This window comes from Pezoporus occidentalis, unplaced genomic scaffold (assembly GCF_034315485.1).
Source record: "Pezoporus occidentalis ecotype Australia unplaced genomic scaffold, CSIRO_AGI_Poc_V1 ctg22, whole genome shotgun sequence".
NCBI classification, from domain to species: domain Eukaryota; kingdom Metazoa; phylum Chordata; class Aves; order Psittaciformes; family Psittacidae; genus Pezoporus; species Pezoporus occidentalis.
In genome coordinates, this window is record NW_026914072.1 from 5,156,572 (window position 1) to 5,178,839 (window position 22,268).

At 35.4% G+C, this 22,268-nt stretch overlaps 1 protein-coding gene across 10 annotated transcripts in view; it reads right to left on the minus strand.

Moving 5' to 3' along the window:
• Positions 1-22,268, minus strand: part of ELP4 (elongator acetyltransferase complex subunit 4) — a 146,591-nt gene that overhangs the window by 60,885 nt on the left and 63,438 nt on the right. For 9 of the 10 annotated variants that reach the window (XM_062620330.1, XM_062620329.1, XM_062620324.1 and 6 more), the window contains 2 exons: positions 21,413-21,521; positions 18,590-18,696 (listed from right to left, as the gene is read on the minus strand). In XM_062620330.1, the coding sequence (XP_062476314.1) occupies positions 18,590-18,696; positions 21,413-21,521 (216 nt within the window). Of the gene's footprint in view, positions 1-13,949; positions 14,741-18,589; positions 18,697-21,412; positions 21,522-22,268 lie in introns of those variants that run through there. The other variant, XM_062620327.1, reaches the window with a different exon arrangement.

The window sequence follows — 22,268 nt, forward strand, 5'->3', positions numbered from 1 at the left end:
TGTGCACATTCAGGTTCTTAAGATGTTCTCGAACCAGATCCTCTCCTACAGTGGGCCAAGGTCTTCATTCTCACAGTCCCTGCATCTATCTTCCAAGAGTTTATATTCATAGCAAGCCAAGTGTTTGGTTGCTAATCAAGTGTAGCAGTAAAGAAGTTAATGCATTAATCCAGCTGCTAAAGGCATTCTAATATTTGGGGTCTTTGTTTGAATCATAGAATGGTTTGGGCTGGAAGTTACCTTTAAGGGCCATCTAGTATAGAAGAGCAAGATTACTTGGATCTTCCTATCGTGATTCTTAAAGCAAAGATGAGGAAGGTGGACAGATGAAGAGGATGAACAGGAACATCAGTGAAAAAACAGCTCAAAGATATATAAGCAGCATTATATAAAGAATATACATCACAACTGCTATGTGGCCTTATTTATCATTCCACACCTAGTTGTTATTAAATTCATTTTTACAAAGTTTCCTACTGTACCTAAAGTTCATCCCAGCATTAAAATTTATTATGAATGTTGCTATTCAAAATTTTTCCAATAGCACTCTTGGTAGCTAAATAATAGCAAATATTTTTCCAATAGTAGGAAATATTTTTCCAATAGCTCTCTTGGTATGGTAGTGTTGCAAAGTCAGTAAAAAATGTTGGGAAGTAGTTCAAAATCCATAAAATGTTAAGACATTGTTTTTAACAATGAATGGCTTCCCAAAATTACATTTGAAACACAAACATGGAAACATATCATAATACCACAGAGTATTGACAGATTGATGGAAAAATCACTATTAAAATTCAAGAGGGGATGCTGTATTTTTCTGGGGTTTGTCTGTTCTAATAGATGTAACACTTTTTCTTTATTTTGCATGCTCTCTTCTGGTAACTTTTATACTTGTTTCAAGACTTTTGTACCATCAACCATATTGACGAACTCTCCTATAATTAGTACTGTTTGCTCTGCTGCAGATCACACCTGATGAAACTTAAAATTCATTCTCATATGTTCTCTCATCCTTAACTTTATTTTGAACTGACAACAGTCTTCTCATATATGCATTTAGGATACACTATTTGTATTTTAAGCCAAATAACCTGAACATTTATCAGGTCTTTCTTAAACGAGCACGTAAACACTCGCTGAACTCAATAACCCCCCTGTCCCACAAAAGATGTTTCTCTCTGTAGACAAATATTCTTGTCTTTTCTTTCATACTTAAAAAGAATATCACCTGAATTCCTGGGGTCAACTTAGCCAAGCCAAAGTATCCTTGTTTTTATTGTAACTGTAATCCAATCTCCTAAGCTTCATTCTCTCTGAAAGGGCAAACAATGCCTCTGCTATTAATATACTTTCAGACTGATTTTTTCTAAGTAATGGGCATGAGCTTTATAGACATATCAACCAGATAGATGTTCATACATCTATTGATTCCATTTGCACAAATGCAAACAGCACACAAATGCTCAGTTTCACAAATCAGCAGTCTCTGCAGTACAGTTTTGTGTAAACAGCTCTCACTGCTTGCAAAAATCCCCAAATCCTAAAATGAGGTTTTTGACATACGGCCTTTAGTCAATGCAAAGTCCGACTTGACACTTTCCTAACATCTGTTGTATCTCAGGAGTCGCAACTCTGTGTGGTCCATGAAGTACTTTTCAGAGGATGTGAAGTTTTATCAACATGATAGAGAGAATTACATATTCTCTTTTATAAAAATTACTACTTTTTGAAGTAGACATTTAAAAGTCTATTCTATCTTCAGTCTCTGAAAGCAATAATTTAATTTCAAGTAGATTTTAAAATTATGCTTCTGTAATACAAAGGCATTGCAATGATCTCTTCTTGCTTCTACAATAACAAAGCTGTTCTGAATCACCACAGTGTGTAGATATGGAAATTGATAAGAAAGCCTTCCCCTGAATTATAGACTAGATATGCATCATCCTTATCTGCTGTTTATGATGTTTTAATGTCTTGAAGACTTCTTACAAGGAGTGTCACTGCTCTCACAACTGCTGTAGTGACTTAGGATGCACGAATACTCACAGAACTTTAATATTTCTCATTTTGGGCAGCTTCCCCTTTTTTTTTACAGTGGCCATCTTTCTTGAATATCTAATATGATACATGAAACAACCGTACTACATAACTATGTTTACCAAACTACGTAAAACTGAAAAATATACGGAGTGATAGGAAATAATAACTGACAGGAAATCATGCTTATAATGCTACCAATCTAATTTATTCGATATTTTCAAATTCAGATTTTTGGTGACTATACCAGGCTAAGTCATCAGCACACATGAGCACACTGTGACTGATTTACAAACAAAACTGGTGCAGATAACAAAGTTATCAGGTTAATACATATATTTATTAAAAATTCTTCATTTTAAGACTAATTGTTAAGAATCAGGAAGCGGTCAATAAATTTAGGCCCAAAAGTGCAGTTGCTCCAGTTACCATGTATTGAATATATTACTAACCTAGCATTTTCATTGAAGTCATAAGTCACAAATCATTCTTGGGTAATAAATACGACTGAATATACCAGAAGTCAAAACCATAGTCACATAAAACTGCACATTATAAAACCAGCAATCTGTCTTCTCAGTCACTGCCACTCAGTACTCCCAGAAAGGATCTGTCACATACGCTTCTAGACAGACAGGGAACTGTCACAGAGAAACTATTTAAGAAATCAAAATTGGAATACTGGAACCAAAAAAGAAAATCTAAGCATTGAGAAGTGACTAACGGCCTCAGACTAACACAGAGGAATTGATGAAGACAATCACATATATACGTTTTAGGAATCTATTGATAACCAACGTCAGAATCCTTTTATGCAAGATTGAAGAACAGCTCTCTAACCACCACCAATCCTTACTTTAATATGAATAGCAGGATGTGAACTTTTCATTTTTCAAACTGTTGAATGAATTTTCAGACCCTAACCATCCAAATCACACTCCTGTAACTTCTTTGGTGCTGCAGCAGTAACAGGATGGAACTCCTCTGCCATCTCCAAACCTGTTTAATATTTTTTTATAGTCTGTAAAAACAGCATAGCTAGTTAATATTTCATAGCAGAGGCTTGAGAAAGAGCTGATTTTTTTATGACAATGTTTTCTTCTGATGTGCAAAAGAACTAAGAACTATTATATATGAGAAAGAACATTATGTCAACTCCTAGCATAAAGCTTTGATGTCACACAGCAAAGAATACACAAGAAAATCTGAAAGACAGACTGAAAATTTAAGAAGTAGTTTTTTAAGAAGTCATGGTTAATACCAAGGGAAAGAAGAAAAAAAAAGAAAGTTCTGAATCATGTACCAACCAAATAATTACTGCAAAGAACAAGAAGATGTTGAGGCAATAGGACACAAACAGCTGTGGTTAAGTGGGTGCTCTGTGCTTTGGCAACCAGGTCTAACATGGCAATATCGCTGCTTGTACCCATGAGAGCTGGTTTAGACATAGCATCAGTTGCACAGGGCACTGTGCTGTGATACAGAATATGCTCAAAGAAAAGTTGAGAACAAAATTAATTATAATAAATGAGTAAATATGGAAAGCAGGACCTAAGTTAGGGGTAGATTTAGCATACTGCTACTATACCAAGTGAACTGAGCATGGCTGTGTGGCTGAGTTATTCTTCCTTGCCTTCAGTGCAGCTGGTTACTAAGATTTATATATTCAAAAGGGTCCTGATTCTTCTGGACTTGTTAGGAAACACTACAGGAAGCATGATACTCATATTACTTAGCTTCCTCCCCACAACTAAAATAGATACATGTACCACATTCAGTTGTCAAGCATTTCAAAATTATTATTAATTCAGCTTGGACTTAATCTGCTGAATGAAAAAGACTGAAAAAATGTATTTCAGTTTTAAGAATGGAGAGGACTATGACTTGATGTGTCAGAAAATTAGGCTGACGGTCAAGCCTTCATGAGCGCACCACTGAAACTGCCCTTTCCATCAACAGGAATGGACAGTACTTATTTGAAAGGACAATGTGACTGTCAGACACAGAAAGCTGACAGACAGCTTTTCAATCCAGTAAGCATACACAATATGAATAAATTTACAATTTTGAAAAAAATTACAAGATTTCAAGATTACAAGAACAGAAGCAGTTTTTGCTTTGTCATTCTTTCTTAGGTGTATTACCAAAATGCTCCAAGCAGGTGTAAGCTTTGGTAAAGGTCAACACAGTAACAGGCATCTTGTCTTAAGTTCGACTATCGCTGCTGATCTATTAATAACATAACCTTCTAACAAACAATACATGACATTTTAGATACCTCTGGAATTTTTTACCTCCTATACATCCATCCAATATTGCATGGGTTTGTCTCAGAGAAAGACTTTAACAGTTCTAAATTAAAAATCAGAAGATGCTTCACAAACCCAAAATGCTTTGGTTAGGAGAAAGCAGCAGCTATGCAGCTGAAAAAAAGGGTGTCCAAGAAAAAAAATCCTCTCTGTCTATACATGCTTTGCTAAAAGTCTCTTGACACAAATAAAAGGATCCTCCCCAACATATGGAGGAGCTGCTATGCCCTTCCGGGGATGGTCTGTAGCTATGTTCACCTCAGGCACGCCAAGGAGAGGTGAATTGTCAAATGCAATTTCAATCATCGGGTGGTTTGGTTGAGGCAGATTAGTTGTACGCAATCATGATAGATAGTTTATCCCAGCCCGAAACTGCCGCTTGGGAAATCCTGCACGCAAACGAAAAGAAACTCAGTCATTATTAGTGTCAAGAAGGTGCACAAAGGCAAAATTTGGTTGGCAGCCAGGCGAGATGAATCAAGGCGAAAAAGTGACCAATTGCGTGTTCAAAATAGAAATTGATAGGCATATTGTAGTTTGGAAAGATTTTAAACACCAGAAAAAGTCATACATTATTAATTATCCAGGCATAAATATTTAAAAAGTCTTTCTCTATGGAGAAATACAATTTTTTAAGTCAATGCATATTACATGTATAGTGTCCTAATTTTAAGCTTTTTCATCCCAGAAGCTTCAGTATGACAGTTCCTCACACTTACTATATAACCTCAAATATTCCTGTTCTGTAACAATATTGCAAACTAAAAGTTAACCGCCAAATAAACATTTTTAAAACAATTACAAGGTATATGAGTTTTGCTGAATTGTTTGTAAGCAAAGCAACCCTTGGCACCCCTTACAGTGGAGCATAATGGTCATATTTATCACCGTTACCTTTTCAAAGGTACCTAAATATTTAATGAACGAAATAATAAAATCCACCTGTGTGAGCAATCACAATCCTTGTTTCTCTAATAAATAGCAAAAATTTGCTAAAAGAGAATGTCCTCAAGTTTCATTGCCTGAAGTGATACACTCTGACAAATCTAACAGCTCTTTCTGTGTCATTCCTAATGCACTTGTCACTCAGTATTATCCATCCTCATTAATGACAATGGGAAAGTTTATCTTGGGAACACGTTTTAAATCATCCACTCTTTACAATGGGACCATGAAATCTCTTACAAAACATGAGGCGGGAACTACTCTGACAATAAAACCCCTTCCTGGCAGCTTTACTCTTAGTTCCTGTTCAAGGAATAATGTGTTTATCATATGACCATATGGAACAATATATTAGATGAAACTTGAAACAAGAATAGCTGGTTCAATTTTTTAAGATAGGAGGTAATTTTATAATATTTTTATTATGCTGAGAACAGTAAATCTTTTAGGAGCATAATTTTGTATGGAACTATAGTTCTTTTCGGGGAAAAAAAGCTTAAAAACCACTCATAAAATAGTTTGAATATTAATTCACTAAACACTTGGTATAAATAGTGATACTTCTGTCAGTAAAAATTATTGCTACAGACTGTTCCTGGCTTTGTACAAATTCTGCTTTATTTATAGATATTCTTACCAGTTGTCTAGATTGTGCATATAACAATACACTACTTATGCCTAATTGTCTCCAGTAAATACTCTGTTTTGCTTATGAGTTCTGGAAAATTATACCCCCCCATGTCAATGCTATTTATGCACTTGTAACAGATCGCAATTATTCCCTTTACTTCAGATGCGCTAATGTAAAAACTGCAATGCTGATTGCTCTTCTTCATAATGTTGTTTGTAACAACATTAACTATCTTCCATAAAAGCAGCAGTTAATGTACTTTGCTTTCAAACATGTCTGCTCTTACTGCACCTTCAATAAATGGTAAACTTTGCAAAGTAACAATGTAATTTCAAAACACAAACTAGAGAAACAAAAAATAATAAAAAGCAAGCATGTGCTGCAAGAAGGTATTACAGATGTTTGTGTGAGCACAGATAACTTCTACACCGAATGTGCAGAATAATGTCATAAAGGATACAAATCCACACCATGGTGTGGATGAACAAGAAAGGAGAAGGAAAAGCAGAACACACCATGCATGTGTATAATTTTTAGTTCAGACTACACAAGGAAAAAGTGCTTCTTACATGAGGATATAAGTAATCTACTTTCAAAATGCTTTCAGTAACCCTTCTACCTTACAAAAAAATTTTCCTTTGTAGGTTTAGAGGCTTTTCAGTAACCTGAATCTAATTCCCATTGCTTTTCCAAAGCCAGAACACCCGTTTCAGATCAGGAAAAAAAAAACAACACAGATGCAAGTCCATATCAAAATTGTGTCTCTTCCATACTGCAGCTGTGGCCCTGAAAATTCTTAAATTTGCCCATGTTTTCTTAGGACAGAACAAGCACAAGCCAGTTCTTCCTTTGCTGTTTCCACAGGTTTTCAAAAAAACAAAACATAAAACTACCAGAAGTTTCAGACTATTGCTCAAGATTTTAGCAGGCAATAGTGATTTGTCTTCTTACTCTGCAAAACCTCACTTGATTAAAAGAAAAATTAGAAATAATGTGGCTTTTTATTTAACTGCTGAGAAATTAAATACATCATTGTAAGTTCTTATCAAAACGTAAAGAAAACCTAAAAAGAAAAAAACCTAAGCAGGACGCTAATAAAATAAAGCTAAAATAAAATAAAATAAAACATAAAATATGTTTATGGCTAGATATTTGAATGTAGATACTTTAATGACACATACACACAAAAAAACTTGACCTAATACATTTAAGGATAATAATAGTTTGCAGAATGCCTCTTTACTTAAGCAAAATGTGAATTCTATTTAAGTATACAGCCCTTCTAAGCATCAGGAATCTCCTTTTAGTTACTCGCTGGAATATCTGCACACATTCAATATTCATGCTGTCTTTCTATCCATTTTTTTAAACAGAGTTAAAGGAGTAGCTAAAACTCTGCCAATAAAATGACAGGAAGGCTATTTTTAGTCTAGATGATGTAGACCAAGTACAAACAGCCCATGGCTATGCTACTGTTGAGGATCAGATCTAAACACAAATACTGGATTCTCTTCTTATTAATTCCTTATTTTAACAGCAACAAGAATTACAAATGAAATACTGGTTCTTATCTCTTAATAAACATCCTGGGAGAATCATTTCCCTCTGTATTATAGAGCAAAACCTCATATAACTCTTGTCAAACCTACTCTCTGGTAGCAAAAGGTTTGTGAAAGGTCATTTGAGGCAGCATAGGAAACCTGTAATCCACACAGAATTACAAAGCCTTGTACCAAAAGGTTAGAAGTACTGATTAAGAAGTATATGGTGTTGCCTCAGGGGCTTTAGATTACGCACCTGAGACATAACTGCCTGAAGAGACTGCAGTATTTATTGATTAAGCAACACATTACCAAATTCCTAATAAATCAATGAGAGAAGAGATGAAATCAAGGGATAACACCACATCATAAAGAGCTGAAAATAAAATGCTGCTCAGTTAGTGATATATAGTTGCTCAAGCAGCTGAGGGATGTGTTTATTCTATACATCACATACTGTATGTCAGGATGAGTACAAGCTGTGGCTATATCGACAAGCAGACTTTCCTTGGCCAGTCCCGAGAGCATAGCTTCACCATAGCCTACTTGGATCCTACTCTCAATCTGCAAGTCAGCACTACCAATTCCGGACACCTATGTCTTTAAGCCAAAAATACTAAAACCAGAACAAGGTCTTCCTGAGTTTACTCATTTCCTCTTTATATGATACATGAGATTTAAAATAAAAAGTGATGAATATTGTATTAAATCATTCAGAAGTTTCCTTAAGACTCAGCTACCATGGGGAAGCCGTTGACCTGAAAACTTTTTAGTTCACACAGAGCCTATCTTTTTCAAAACAAGTGAATGTACAGCTCCTTAGCAAAGATTACTGAAGATTTTAAAACTTCAACTATTAAACAATTATGTTATATTAAGAAGGGCAAGCACCATTTTGAATGTAAGGCAAAACTGATTTCTGTTGAACAGCCGTTCTCACATCCTACTTAAAAGTGATAAACTTTTTTGTTTGTTTTTTTTTTTCCATAGAATCCCAGACTAGTTTTGGTTGGAAGGGACCTTAAAGCTCATCCAGTTCTCACCCCCTGCCACAGGCAAGGACACCTTCCACTAGACCAGGTTGCTCCAAGCCCCGTCCAACCTGGCCTTGAACATTGCCAGGGATGGGGCAACCACAGGTTCTCTGGGCAATCTGTGCTAGTGCCTCACCACTCTCACGTCAAAGTTTTCCGCTTTTACTTTCAAACATGACTCAAGCAGGCACACTGCCCAAAGGTTAGTGATTTAGTATGAAGAAAAGGTAAGTCTATTTCATAACTGATTTGTAAACATATGAATTTAATGAACCCCTAAGTGAAAATTCTTCAGTGATTTTTGCTATAACAGACTTGAAGTAGGATGAAAGAAGATGAAGAGCCTACAGACAGTATTTTCATAAGCTAAAAACTATGGGTTTCTCAAACCTTAAAATATCTGAGCCACTTAAAATGAATTAGTGAGTGCTGCCAGCTGTTTTCTGAAAGTCAAGCAGTCAATGGCTGGTATACACTGGCACACAAATTCACTTTATTTATGTACTTTTGGGTATCAATATAAAGCTTTGGTTATTGCACTCTATACAGTTACCACTCACATTCTTCAGAAGGAATGAATGAGGAAAGAGGGAGCTGAACTGCAATTTGGTAATTCCATTCAAATTCAAGATGTTATTCTGAAGGGTGTTAATACTGTGTTAACAGTAAGCTGGCCAGAAATACCTCTTGAACTGCAATAAATAATCTTCCTGGGGACACTCTCACTTGATATTTGAAAAGCTACTGGTTTTTAATATGGAATGAAAAAATTTAAAACTGCATTATGCATAACAACAGATTCCTTTGAAAACCAGACGTAATACAACCAAGAAAAATAAAAGAAAAATAAAATCAATAACAAGCAACTAAAACAGCTGTGAGATAGAGAGCAATAAAGATGGCATGACCAAAATCTAAGTCTGTTTATGCCCTAGGCACCATACTCCTCAGCCATTTTGCTTATGACAATCTACTTTTTGCACAATCCTCTCAGCCAAGAATATAGAAATAAAATGTATTCTGGAATTCAGTCACAAATAATACCTCATAATTTGGCCAAAGCAGAAAGTTGTGTTTGCACAACAGTTACAGAACATTTTTTCTTCACTTGCAGTACTCTGTAGTCTATTTTTCCCCCCCTGTCTCATTTCAGCACTTTTGTTAAGTATTTCAGACTAAGAATAGTAAGACTAGTTTGCTCTCAATAAAATGTTCCTGTATATTAAAAGTTCAGTAAAGGGTAATATCCTTTGTGAATGAGTAAAACAAAGAGATGAGAAAAATGGCATGAAAAAGTTTTTTTAGAGGTGAAGAATTTAAAGAAACCATAAATGAGTGGTTTCTTACAGATTATGTTCATCCAAAATCACTAATATTTTCATAAGACTGGAAATGTTAAGAATTAATCTTGAATTTGCAAGATTACAAAAAAACAGTTTGGAATTTGTTTGATTATGCATGCTACTAGTCATAGCAAACATTTCACAACTTTGCTCTGTTGACCTACAAAATGACATTTTAATCCTTCCCAAGTTTTAGATGGGGCTACCTTACAGTTTCCTACTTTACAGAGTACTTTGAATCATTTTCTGCCCAAAGATCAATAATCAAAAGCATAACAAACAGTACTGAGATGAGATGATCCAGACGGATATGCATCTACCACGCAGAGATGTAAATTCATCCTCTTCTCATTCTTTTCAGTAACAGCCCTGAACTACTACTTAGATGTATTTCAATAAGGTTGAGATCTGATGTAAACCGGTGCTTGAGAAAATTTGACTTCCTATAAGCTTAAATTTTTATTTTCCTGCATTAATGTAGATGTATAAAATTTAGAGATCTGTTCTACTGTGTAGAATAACAGAATCATAGAATAGTTAGGGTTGGAAAGGATTTTAAGATCATCTAGTTCCAACCCCCCTGGCATGGGCAAGGACACCTCACACTAAACCATCTCACCCAAGACTGTCCAACCTGGCCCTGAACACTGCCAGGGATGAAGCATTCACAACTTCCCTGGGCAACCCATTCCAGCGCCTCACCACCTTCATAGTAAAGAACTTCTTCCTTTTATCTAACCTAAATTTTCCCTGTTTAAGTTTGAACACATCACCCTTTGTCCTATCACTACCGTCCCTAGTGAAGAGTCCGTCTCCACCATCCCTGTAGGCACCCTTTAGATACTGGAAGGCTGCTATGTCTCCACGCAGCCTTCTCTTCCCCAGGCTGAACAGCCTCAGCTTTCTCAGCCTGTCTTCGTACGGGAGGTGCTCCAGCCCCCTGATCATCCTCGTGGCCCTCTGGACTTGCTCCACCAGCTCCATGTCCTCCTTATGTTTAGCACACCAACATAACATGTAACGGCATCATTAAATTTGTTATTCTTTGTAAAGTGAGAACATCATACAACTATGAAATACCCTATTTTTATTAAAACTTGGTATTTTAAAAAACAGTTAATAGAGGTGGCATTCAGCTCCAGCTGAGAACTATGCGTATAGTGCTTAATTCTTTCTGCTTCTTAAACACTCTTAAACACAGTATCTAACTTATATTTATAGAGCACTACTACTTTAGTGAGAAATATATACCTTGTAGATAAAGAGTTTTTTAATCTTTACCAACCAACATTTTAATGAATGATCTCTTTAGCCTACCTGTCCTCTAATACTAAGAAAGTAGGAATATTCTAACTACTTTATTTTCCTGGCAAATAAAAGATAACTTGACCCATTCATTTACAGACTGAACAGGGCCAATTCATTTCATGCTGCAGCACTGACCCTTAACATAGATCCTGTAAATGAGCAGTCCATTACAATATGTACCAGTGACCTTTAATTGCATTAATGGTTTTGTTGCCTGTTCTTCCATTGCAAAAACACCATTATGGTATAAATATTTCTAAACAACGTAATTATTTGTTTTAATAAAAATATATATGACTTCTGTTTACTGACAACGAACTGCAGATGCGCTGTATTTAAAGTTTTAATGTTTAGAATGGAACCCTCATGTTACACTTGTAGAATGTCAAACAACCCATAAATCAAAATTAATTATGAAATAAACTTCAGGATACTACAACTCTTTGTATGCAATCTAAAAGTTAACAGTACCTTCCCATATTCATCTTCAGAACATTAAAATAATTTAGTCTACATTATTCTGTATTACACAATAAGGTGATTATTTTCAAACTAAATTTGTCCACATGTTCACAATATACAAGTTGAATGAAATTCCATACACCACATAAAACTTATCACTTGACTTCAGTTCTATGTACCATAAATATTCAAGGGTTTTTTCTAACTATGAGCACTCCGAGTACTGTTTTACCTCAAGTTCTTACAATCTAAAAATAATCTCCCAAAACTTTATCTAAATTGCACTGTCACAATTTTAAACACATTTATTTATTCAAAAGTGTTTGAAAGAATGTAATATATTTTTGACAGGCAGCCTTTTACAATATTGAAATAAAATCCTTGATTTCATCAAACCCTTCATATTCTGTGCCTTATTCCTGCAAGGCTCATGACAAAATGATTTAGTTTGATTTTCTTTAACAACGGTAGGTTGGCTTGACAGCATCTGACAAAACAATTCAGTGAAGTACACCATACCAGGTAAAGAACCTGAACTGGCTACTAGATGAAATAATGCAAAATGGAGCTTGGAATTATGATATTATAGTTTGCAGAAATATCTTTTTGCAGTATTACTAATTTTAGATTGAGAAAATTTTATGGTGTTCTAATTAGTATCTTTTGAACTATGTTTAAATAAAACAGTGGTAATTTCTTTATTAATATCATAGGGAAAAAGGCCAGCAAAAATCAATGTAACAGTGGTTTGACTGGCTTAAATTTAATCTGAATTTTATTACAATGTTTTACCACTCTCTGTTAGAAAGTTCAGTTTTATGTGCAGAGTTCTCTACATTTGAGTCCCTGAGCTGAAGTGGAGCATCCAATACTACAGTCTGCCCCAGGTATGATGCTATCTGCTCAAGGCAGGCTGAGGAGAAAGAGAAGTTTTCCACGTAAGCTCCAAGGGTACTTGTGTTCTCAAGCATGTGGAATGAGAGACCCCAAGGATTTTATTACACTAGAAAATTAAAGAAATACACTTTCTGCAACCCTAAAGAAAAGTTCTGTCTCACATTTCAATCAGGAAAAACTGTAAAGTTTCACTTATGCTCCAGACACTGGGCAGTGGGCAGTCACAACTGTGTTACCCTCTGGCTTGGTAAAAGCAGATTCCATTCTGAGGTTGTAAGGCCCTAACATGGGGTCAAGTCTTGTAATGCCACGATTTATCTACCAAAGTACATTGACTGAGCTCCCAACATTACAATACGTATCACGTAGCATATACCAGCATTGGTGTTACAATGCGTGAACGTCATCTCAGCAAACAAGAATTCATTTTCAATTGCTAAAGAACTATTACCTTACTGAAATTTATAACAAACCAATGTTTTGCCTTTTGTCAGATCACTGTCTCACAGATTCTTTTTGTTAAAATAGTGCCTAAAATAGTTGATTAACTCAAATGTGTTTGTTTATTTATAAAATTGCTCAATTTTATAAACATCAGTGAAATACAGTCAGCTTTAGGGGGTGTCATTAATGAAAGCTGCTTCAAATTTTGTTGGAAGAAGCCTATAAGAAGTGATGCTGTTAGAGGTACAAAAGGCACTTTCTAGTCTCACTGATACACATACATGCCATAACAACCTCTGTATTTTAAATATATGCTGATCCCATATGTACTGATGATTGGGTTGATTTATTGCTCCAGAAGAAACAGCTCATGAATAACCCTGAACCATTATGTTTGTATCTGTTCTTGATGTGTTTAATGAATAACTACAAAATGTTCCAGGAGCACAGTTCTGGCACTCACTGACACCACCATCTCCTGAGTCTCTTAGGACCAAACTGTGTGATGCTAATACCACACTGAAGCACTGAAGACATCAGTTCTGACTTGGTCTTACCACCTCTTTTGGTAAATAATGTACAGCAGTGGCTAATTGCACTTCTTCTTTAAAATTTATTACAGTACAACTGGTATTAAAAAAACCCAAAAGAGAAAAACAGAGAATTCAGATGGAAGCTACCTAAGATATTTCCTGGTTTTAATGGCCAAATTCACTATCTTACAAAAAAGAGTTTTAAGCCTCCATCCAGATACCAGTGCTGGACACAGCATACACATGAATGTCTGGAGTTGCAATTAAATATTAAAAATATTTTGGCAATCATTAATTTTCTTATCGTCTTTTTTGACAGATGAAGAAAGGACTTTATTTTAATGCCTTTGGAATCATACATTTACTTTAATTCTGTACAGACCTAATTGCTGAGTTTTGTGATTATGTTTCCTTCCAAAGACATAACCTTTTACTCAGGCAATTACCACTGGCAAAAATGCACTGCAGAGTGCTCCATAGTACCATATTGCATCTGCCCGCCACTGAGAAACCAACTTGCTTGCCACAGGACTCCTTTCATTCTGACTTACTTCTCCTATTAGGAAACACCTCTCAGAAAAGAATCTTCTGAGCTCAAACATTAAGCTCTGGAAACTTACTTATTTTTGCTGTGTGGCAATTCTTTATATAGCATATGACACTTGGTTTCAAATTGAGCTGTTTTTTTAAGAGTTCTATTCTGGTTTGCACAGGTGCTATACAGCCATTAAAAAGAAAATCATATCATCTGGCTCGTACTCTTACCTCTGGCTCTCTGATAAAAGTCACAACAAGCATTTATTTGACAAACTGTACTATAAAACTTGTAGGAAAACGCTTATTTTCTTCACTATTACGAATTGACTGTTACCCAAATACTTAAAAAATTAGCAGTAAAACAAAACTAGGGAATTAAACTCATAAATTTTCCTATTTGCAAACATTTATATGAATTCATCAAAAGTTTTAACTTTAAATACCTAATTTCAGAGGTTTATGTTGATCAGCCAGTAACAAAGGGAGTTAATCAAATATGAATCTTCTCCAAATGTCTTGTCAAACCAGGTAATGATGTCCTGCCAGCCAAACTCAGAGGGAACATGTGAAACAAATACAAAAGTAAACAGGCCTTAAGCTGCCCAAGGGAAAGTCAGCAAGATGGCAATTTCAATCATTTGGAATAATACTAAAGCAGCCTTAGGCTCTTCTCAGAATGGAAACATGTCACTGTTACTGCAATATTTCAACAAATCAGACTGAAAAAGAAAGGAACACTTATGTAATCGCAGCCCTGGAACAGCACTTTAATCTACAGTAAGGTGGAAAATAATTAAGAGGAAATTCTCTTTTTGCAAGTAATCGTAAACATACGTAATAACAAAGGCAAACAACAGTTCCTTAGAAATTTTGAGGAGTGAAAAAAAATCAAACCTAGGCACAGATTCCTTTAGTTTTCATACAGGAGGCTTTGGAACAACAAAGACCAAGTTCTACCAAATAAAACTATGAAGCTAACGTCCCTGTGCAATTTATCAAATGCTGAGGAAAGTTACATTCAGAGTTACAAACAAAGCAAAAAAATACTTCAAGAACAATTCTGCTGAAAAGTTTCATTAAGATGAATGGGCTGTCATATCATTTAACTGAGAAATCAAAAAATATTTCAAATATTTGGGGAACTTATCTAATCAGTAAACTTTCAGTATGTGTCTAGTCATGTAGCCATCTTTTAGTCAATCATCAGAAAATCAAAGGCAAATTGGCATGACTCAACCCAAACTTTAATACCGCATGATTGTGTCCTGTAAGCTTGTTTTGTGAGAGGGCTGCTGTGGTTTTAGCAGAGAGATTAACGACCGGACCTAAGCTGGCCTCCAAACCTTGCCCTGCTGATGCCTCAAGCCCTTTGAAGTCTGACCATCATACCTGGCAAAACAACAGTGGGAACTAGGCTGGTGTCAGATCTAATCAAGTTTCCTGCCTCAGCATAGCTAACTATGGGGTACACTAATTGGCCCAATTGCGGATTATACCTTTTGCTACAGATTCAAGACAATAATTTAGTCAAATGATGGTTTTTATCTCCTTCTAATTAAGATTCCGAAGTGGGAAGAAATAGGATTAGACAGGCTAACTTCAAAATTGTATCCTTTAAAGTGGTATGCACATATGACAGATCTCTGATAATATTCCATATAATAATATATCACTAGTAACTACTGTGTGAAGATCTGGGAAAGCTTGATAGAGCTACTGCACCTTTTATGATAAACATGTAAGTTTTCCTTGAAAGGGTCTACCACATTATTTACGAATGAAAAATGAACACTCATAAATATTAATAAAAAAATCTTCAATTAAAAAAAAATCCCTTCAGAATACATTTCAGTCAATCTCATTTTGATGACGAAGATACAGGAAAACCTGCAACAGTTCAATGATTCTGCAGACTATGAAGAGGAGGAGTCCCTCTCACAAAACTGCAATCTAATAAAATGGATTTGACATTTAAGGTTGTTTTACAGATGAGGGCCAAACCATAAAATGATTTAACTGGTAAGCAATCCAGAGCTGAGAAAATCCATGTCCCATGCCCTTATTTTAAACTGTCAAAAAAGAATGATGTAGTGATGAAAAGCTTTTTTAGAGAAATTTTGCCATAAATCACAGGTTGTATATTTCTAACTTTTCTTACATAATTTGTTTTTAAAATGGCATTTCAAGTAGAGGTCAGTATCTTCACCCTAAAGTGTGTATATCTAAGCAGCAGATACAGTTTTTTGAAAAACTGTAACATACTCAAAATACATTTTTACTTCACATTTAACCTACACACTAAAGAAATCATCAACTTAGATGTACTTTGTACACAACTTAGATGTACTTTGTACAAAGTATACTGTTGCTTGTACACAATACACAGTGTTGTGCTGCTTTGTTTTTACCGCCAGAACCAAACCTGACTGCTGACACAACACACTCTAACTGCAGAAACCCATCTTATTCACATCCCTTCTTAATTCAGTTTTCCCTTGCTCCCATTTTCTTACGGACCTCAGTGTACTACTCAGCGTAGCTGCCTCCCCTATAGTATGAGGAAGAAAAACATATATATTATATTATAGATTACTGAAATGTGTACAGGAAGATCACAGTAGGACACTGACCCTGCATGTTCAAAACCGGCTAGTTTGTCTTAGTTCAGCAGCTTATAGAAAGCACACCTCTGACAAAACCTGGTTATTCTAAAGGGGGTGCAGCTAAGCAAGGAAGGGAGAAATTATACAGGCAGGTCATCCATGCAAGTCTAGGGCAACAGGTTGTTTCAAGAGTTCTGCTACACCCATTTCCAACACTTCTGTCCCATTGCTAATTCCATGCTTTTTACAGAGACTCCTGCTAAAGGTTTTGTCATTTTTTGTTTGGTGTTGGTTTTGGTTTTTTTTTGTTCCAAATCACATTACAAATTGGAATCCCAAATACAGCAGACAGAAAAAGATACATTCTGAGTCAGGACTCAGTGAGGGAAAAAAACCCAAATATTCTAATTCATAGCCATAATAAATGAAAATTTACTATGTTGTGAAATGAGGGTGCACTCTTCTCTGCACTTCTGAAAATATTAAGAATGTTTGTATTTCAAAATCAAACAGATGGCTATTAAGGTATTTGTTTCTAATGTACCGCTCAAAAGCAGTTGTTAAAATGGGTTAACTGGTTTCACTAACCACATTCCCTGGAAAGTGAGAAGCATTATGAAGGAATGTCTTTGGGAAAAACCTCCTCCTCCATGTATTTGCCTTTAAGTGGCTTCTGAAAAGGATACCTCTAGTTGTGAAATTTCTAGCACTCATGCAGAGATGACCTGCATGAAGAACTGGCTGCCTGATTAACTATTAACTACTCTCAATAGGGTTAGATAATTAAAGACATTGATGACCATTAATTAGGAGGAGGGCACCTTAATTTGTCACTTGATAGGGCCCTTTCAATGATTTATAGGTTAGGGCTACTTGCAATTGTGAAGGGGAGGGGGCAGTGAAGAGAGAGAACCCTTAAGTTACCTTATCAAGTGGCCAGCTAAAAAGGGCAGAGGGTCAAATAAGGGCCAAAATGGTCACTTAAGGGTGAAGTCCCAAACACCAAAGCAGTGCCAAGCCACATTGACCATCATTTGGTGATGGAGTAAAAAATATGCTAATTTATTGGTGGCAATTCTCTCTTTTTATGGTTTCAAGAAGTTAAGACAAGTGGCCTGCTTAAGAGCTTTTCATCTGAAAAGAGATTAAACAAAATGGTTTGTCAGGGATACTTGGCTGTTTTATGTCTTTGTTAAAAAAAATTTGCCCAGACTGTACCAATGACTATCACAGCGCCCTGAAAGCCATCTTCCATCTCTAAGCATTACTTGGTTAATAAATACATCAGCTCTAATTGCTTAATAGTGCTATGTTCATTTGCTCTTTAGCAAGATTAAAATGAAATACATCTTTTGTATTACTGCCTTCTATCAGGACTGTCTGCATAAAGGTCATGGAAAAAAGTTTAAATTTAGTAGGAAATTTACTTAGGGACATTAGTGTAAATGATACTGTGTTTAAAATGACATAAAAGAGCGAAAGGTGATTTCTGTAATGCAAAGAAAATGGTTTCTGAATACTGATAAGGACACTTATCCCTCATACCACACACAATTTTAGGCAGCATTAGACATTAACATCCCTCTACTGGGGTAATAACATGTAGCTACTTTCCCACCCACTAACACAAGTAAGAGCAAGTCATTAACATTTAATTAAATATGCTCCCGACACCCTTAGAAACATGTCACACTTTGTTATTGAAGGTTGTGGCCTACTTTCTATGTACATTTTAAAGCCAAATAAACTATTTATAACGGACTGATTTAGTGCCGCAAATGAGACATTTTTAATTAGAATTCATATAACAGGATTTTATAAAGTCATACTGAACAGCAAAACCAGAGTGAAATGAATTTACAACATCTGATGCATATTTCATGCATTTCACAAAACGAAACATAAGAGATGGGATTAGCTCCACCTTTTGGGTTCTAAATAGTGAAACAAAACTGTTTCTCTTACCTCAATGGTGAACAGCTTCCTTTTTAATCTAAAAGCAAGATCCTTCGTGTCTGACACATCACAGATCAAGCTATTAAGCCGAGGAATCTGACGTACATGAACCAAACCTGGTGGAAAGAAAGAGTAAAGGAGGAAAAAGAATTAAGAAAACGCTGTCATCTAGATGCATAAATTAGTCCTACAGCAGAATTCTGTATATTTACACACTCATCCTCCCCTTTTTAAACTGGAGCTTACTACCAGGAGCAATGAAGCAAATGGCGTGATTATACTCAAGTAATCAAGCAGAATAAGATAAACAGAAATCCTTTTGCGAGGAAAACTAATTGCACTTTGGTACAGAAGTACAGATGTAAAGAGCGATCTTAGTACTTGTCAAAACTACAGCCGGTTTGTGTGTGATTTTCTCTTTTATTTACAGTAAGCAAATATGGCTATCACCTTGCATGCTGCCCACGGCACCACTGAGTGATCTTTATTTTATTAAATGCACCAGTAAGCAGCCAGCAAAACAAGGCTTATGGGTTAGTGATAACCACTGAAGCTCTAATGAGAAGTACTTCGTTTTGCTCCCTGAAAACGACTTGAAATCAAGTTGCTGGAAAATACTGATTTAGATCCTGCTTTTCAAGAAATTTTAACCCCTATGCCATGCTTGGAGAAATACATTTTCTTTGTGCAGGAGGCTTACAGAGCTGTTCAGATGATTTTAACAGTACTAGGTGCACTGCAAGCTCTGCATTCTGTCAGCTAAAGCTCAAGCTGATTTTTTCTGACAAGGACGCTGGATGGTTTTTGTGCAGCCTAATATAGTTTCTGAACAACCTAAGGGTGATTTCCTACATCTGAAACCCAGGAAAATTCTACAGGGCTTCTCAATTACTGGCCTATATTTGCTATTCATAAAGTCACCATCTAAATGGAAATACTGAACATTTATAAAAGACAACTTACTTGAAAACGGCAGCTGTGAGAAAAACCCCAAGCACTAAAACCCTAATTTAAAGTAAGGCAAGTATTTTTGGGGGGTTTTATTTTTTTTTCTTTTTTTTTAAGGAAGAAAAAGGGTAGAAAGTTTCCTAAAATAGAAATAATTTTAAAAGCACCATTTTTATGGGTACCAATTACAAAAATTCTCAACAGTATTAGAAAAATATTTTTATACTTTGAAACCTTCTATCCCTGTCTCCAGTCTGGTGACATAGGAGAATTATTTCTTTGGCTCATGAGTTCAAAATAGAATTATTATGTATAGAAATACCAGGTATAACACAAGGTTGCTTATACACAGTATTCTAAAATTTTTACTTAAAAATCAGCTATATAATTCTTTTGTTATTATATGGACTTTCCAATCATTTAGATTTACAGACAGCTTAATAAAATTATTTGTGTAGGATTTATTAAATAATGCAATAATTTAAGTAAGCTTCTATTGAATGTCAAAATCTTCCACCATCTGCAGTAATTAAATAATCTTAAAATATATTCTTAAGCAAACAGAATCCACAAAGTTAAAACTGTCAAGAATACCTTTTTTAGAATGTTAAGTTACGGTTGCCTAAACCTCAAAAGCTATGTATATTGGCATATCATTTTTATTAAGTAGTACCAGAAATGATTTAGCATACAGTTTTACAGGAACCCAGGAAATAACTGCTAAAACACACATTGTCTTAAAGAATTTCTTCCTTTCCCTGAGAAAGGGAGTATCAAATTGACAGAATTATGTTAGCATAAACAAATGCCACAGCACCATTATACAGCTGAAAAAATAATGAGGCAAATTATTCTAGCTTTGGTTCACATTTCTTTTTTTGTTCACCTTTTTTTCAGATAATGAGATGTGCACTATTTTCAGATTAAAAAAGATTTTTCTCTGATTTATTAATTACAGCCTGCATACACACAATGGTGTCTCAACACCATCTTTGCTTCTTTTTCTGTGTATGCTGCTGTGGAAAACACTGCCACATTCTCACATGTTTACAGCAGGTTTTGGGTAAGTGGTTTACTTTCAACTAAAGGTTTCTATGGAACTCCAGTAGTATCATAATAATAATAGCTGTAATTTATGCACCCTTGGAGCACCGCTCTGGATTAGCTAAAATTGTTTCTCATTCACTGCTTTGGCTATGCATAACTTCTAATCTAGTCTTTTAAAATTTAAATAGTTCTGCTGAAGCAGCTAACATAGTTTTTGGGAAACAACAAACAAGATTAAACACCATTACACGTTTCAAAGATAAATCACTTGAAAGTCTACATGATTTTGTACCAAAATTAGTTTTGCATTTTCCATGCCACACATATTCATATTCATTTCTTTAAATGCGTAAGTGCTATAACATAAAGCTGAAAACCAGAACATTATTTTTAGATCAAGTTTATACAGCACACCATTTAGCAGTTTATTCACCTTAATATAATATATGTTTTCCCGTGTTCTCTATTTAAAACTTGGCAGATCAAAAGTATTGATTTCACGACAGATTCAGCTCGCTGGTCAGATGATTGCCAAGGTTCCTCTGCATGTGAATTCCCCAAAGCCTGCCTGTTGAGATGTACATCTGATTGAGCCATGCCTCCGTAATATGGCTTGACAACATGCAAGGAGTTGCCATGTTTCCTTTGCAGCCTTAATGCACTTTACTGAAAATTTTCCTAACTCAAGCCTGGTTAGCAAGGAGAAACATTTAAGAGGTTTATTCTAAAATGAAATCAAATGCTACTTTATAGCAGATACCCAATTGGAGGGTAAGCCACTAAGTGCCCTAGAAACACTCAAGGCAGACTTTTTGCATTGCTAAAGAAGGAACTTACCATGGTAGTCCTTGTATAATGGATTGGTTTCTCTCTCTGAGCCAATAAATGATTCAAGACCAAGTACTGTATCTGACAAGTTTGTTACACGTTCCATAATTGCTTTATTCTGTAAGACATGGAAACAAAATACACATCCTATGTGATGAAAAAGGTAATTAATGTTCATAGAGTAAGCCTTGGTCTTCTCAATGGCAAACTGGGGAGAAAATAGGTCATAAATACCTAGAAATTACATTAGAGGGCTTTTTTATTTTTTTAAGAAAAAGGACTTGAAATTTTGGTCTAAAGAAAACATATATTTGACAAGGAAAAACTATAAAAGGGCTAACTCAGCAAAAAATTAATATTTTCCTAAATCTTCAGAACATCAGCATTTGCTCACATCAAGAGATATTTACAAACTATGCGGCAGTTAAGCACCTCTCACTGACTTCTACTATGAGTCAAGATGCCCAGCTTTTGTTTGTGCTCTGAAAACTTTGGTTTTGGATACACTTAAGTATATCTCTAAGATTTTGAGCAAGTACAACCCACATGATTATTTGTTTTGGTCATCAGTCAAAACCATGGAAACCCAAAGCATTTCTTTCCTCCAGTATTTTTCTTTCTAAAAGTTACTCTCTACACAACATATGAATCTAAGGCTTCAAGCAGCATTAGAATTTCTCAATATATTTGTGGTAAGTGAAGCCTTATGCCTCGTGCAACAATGGAGTGCCATGTGCCTTAAATAAGCTGTTTTCTGCGCAGTTTTCCTTACTTCATTTTATGGAGCAGAAAACAACATTCAAAGGTGACAACAGAGATCTTCAGAGGTTAACTCCAGACTAAATGTTCTTAAATGATTTGATGA